A 397-nucleotide genomic window follows, 5' to 3' on the forward strand; every position below is an offset into this window, starting at 1 on the left:
GTCCTGGAGCTGGCTGCTGTCTCCGGGCACTGTCCTCATGGCCCGGGGCTCTGCTGTCCGCAGGAGGAGATGGACACCAGCCCCATGGTCTCGTCCCTGCTGAGTGGGCTGGCCAACTACACCAACCTGCCGCAGGGCAGCCGGGAGCACGAGGAGGCTGAGAACAATGATGGAGGCAAGAAGAAGCCGGTGCAGGTGAGGGATGCTGGGGGATGCAGCTCCGTCCCCCCAGCCCCTGCCTGGGCAGTGCCAGGCCATGGGCTGCCCTGGGGCCAGCCGCGGCGCTCGAAAAAAAAAAGTCCCTGGATATGTGGGCCCGTGAGCCCTGATGGTTGCCCGCTCCCTCGGCAGGCCCCGCGGATGGGCACCTTCATGGGCGTCTACCTGCCCTGCCTCC

The 397-nt window shown here is 67.3% G+C and overlaps 1 protein-coding gene across 1 annotated transcript in view; it reads left to right on the plus strand.

Moving 5' to 3' along the window:
* LOC104498217 (solute carrier family 12 member 5-like) overlaps positions 1-391 on the plus strand; it is a gene marked incomplete at both ends in the record, with an annotated part of 818 nt that extends 427 nt beyond the window's left edge. The window contains 2 exons of the mRNA XM_010141570.1: positions 64-195; positions 352-391. Coding sequence (XP_010139872.1) covers positions 64-195; positions 352-391 — 172 coding nt within the window. The remainder of the gene's footprint in view (positions 1-63; positions 196-351) is intronic.
* Positions 392-397: the final 6 nt, after the last annotated feature.

This window comes from Buceros rhinoceros, unplaced genomic scaffold (assembly GCF_000710305.1).
Source record: "Buceros rhinoceros silvestris isolate BGI_N320 unplaced genomic scaffold, ASM71030v1 scaffold20438, whole genome shotgun sequence".
In the NCBI taxonomy this organism is placed as follows: Eukaryota; Metazoa; Chordata; class Aves; order Bucerotiformes; family Bucerotidae; genus Buceros; species Buceros rhinoceros.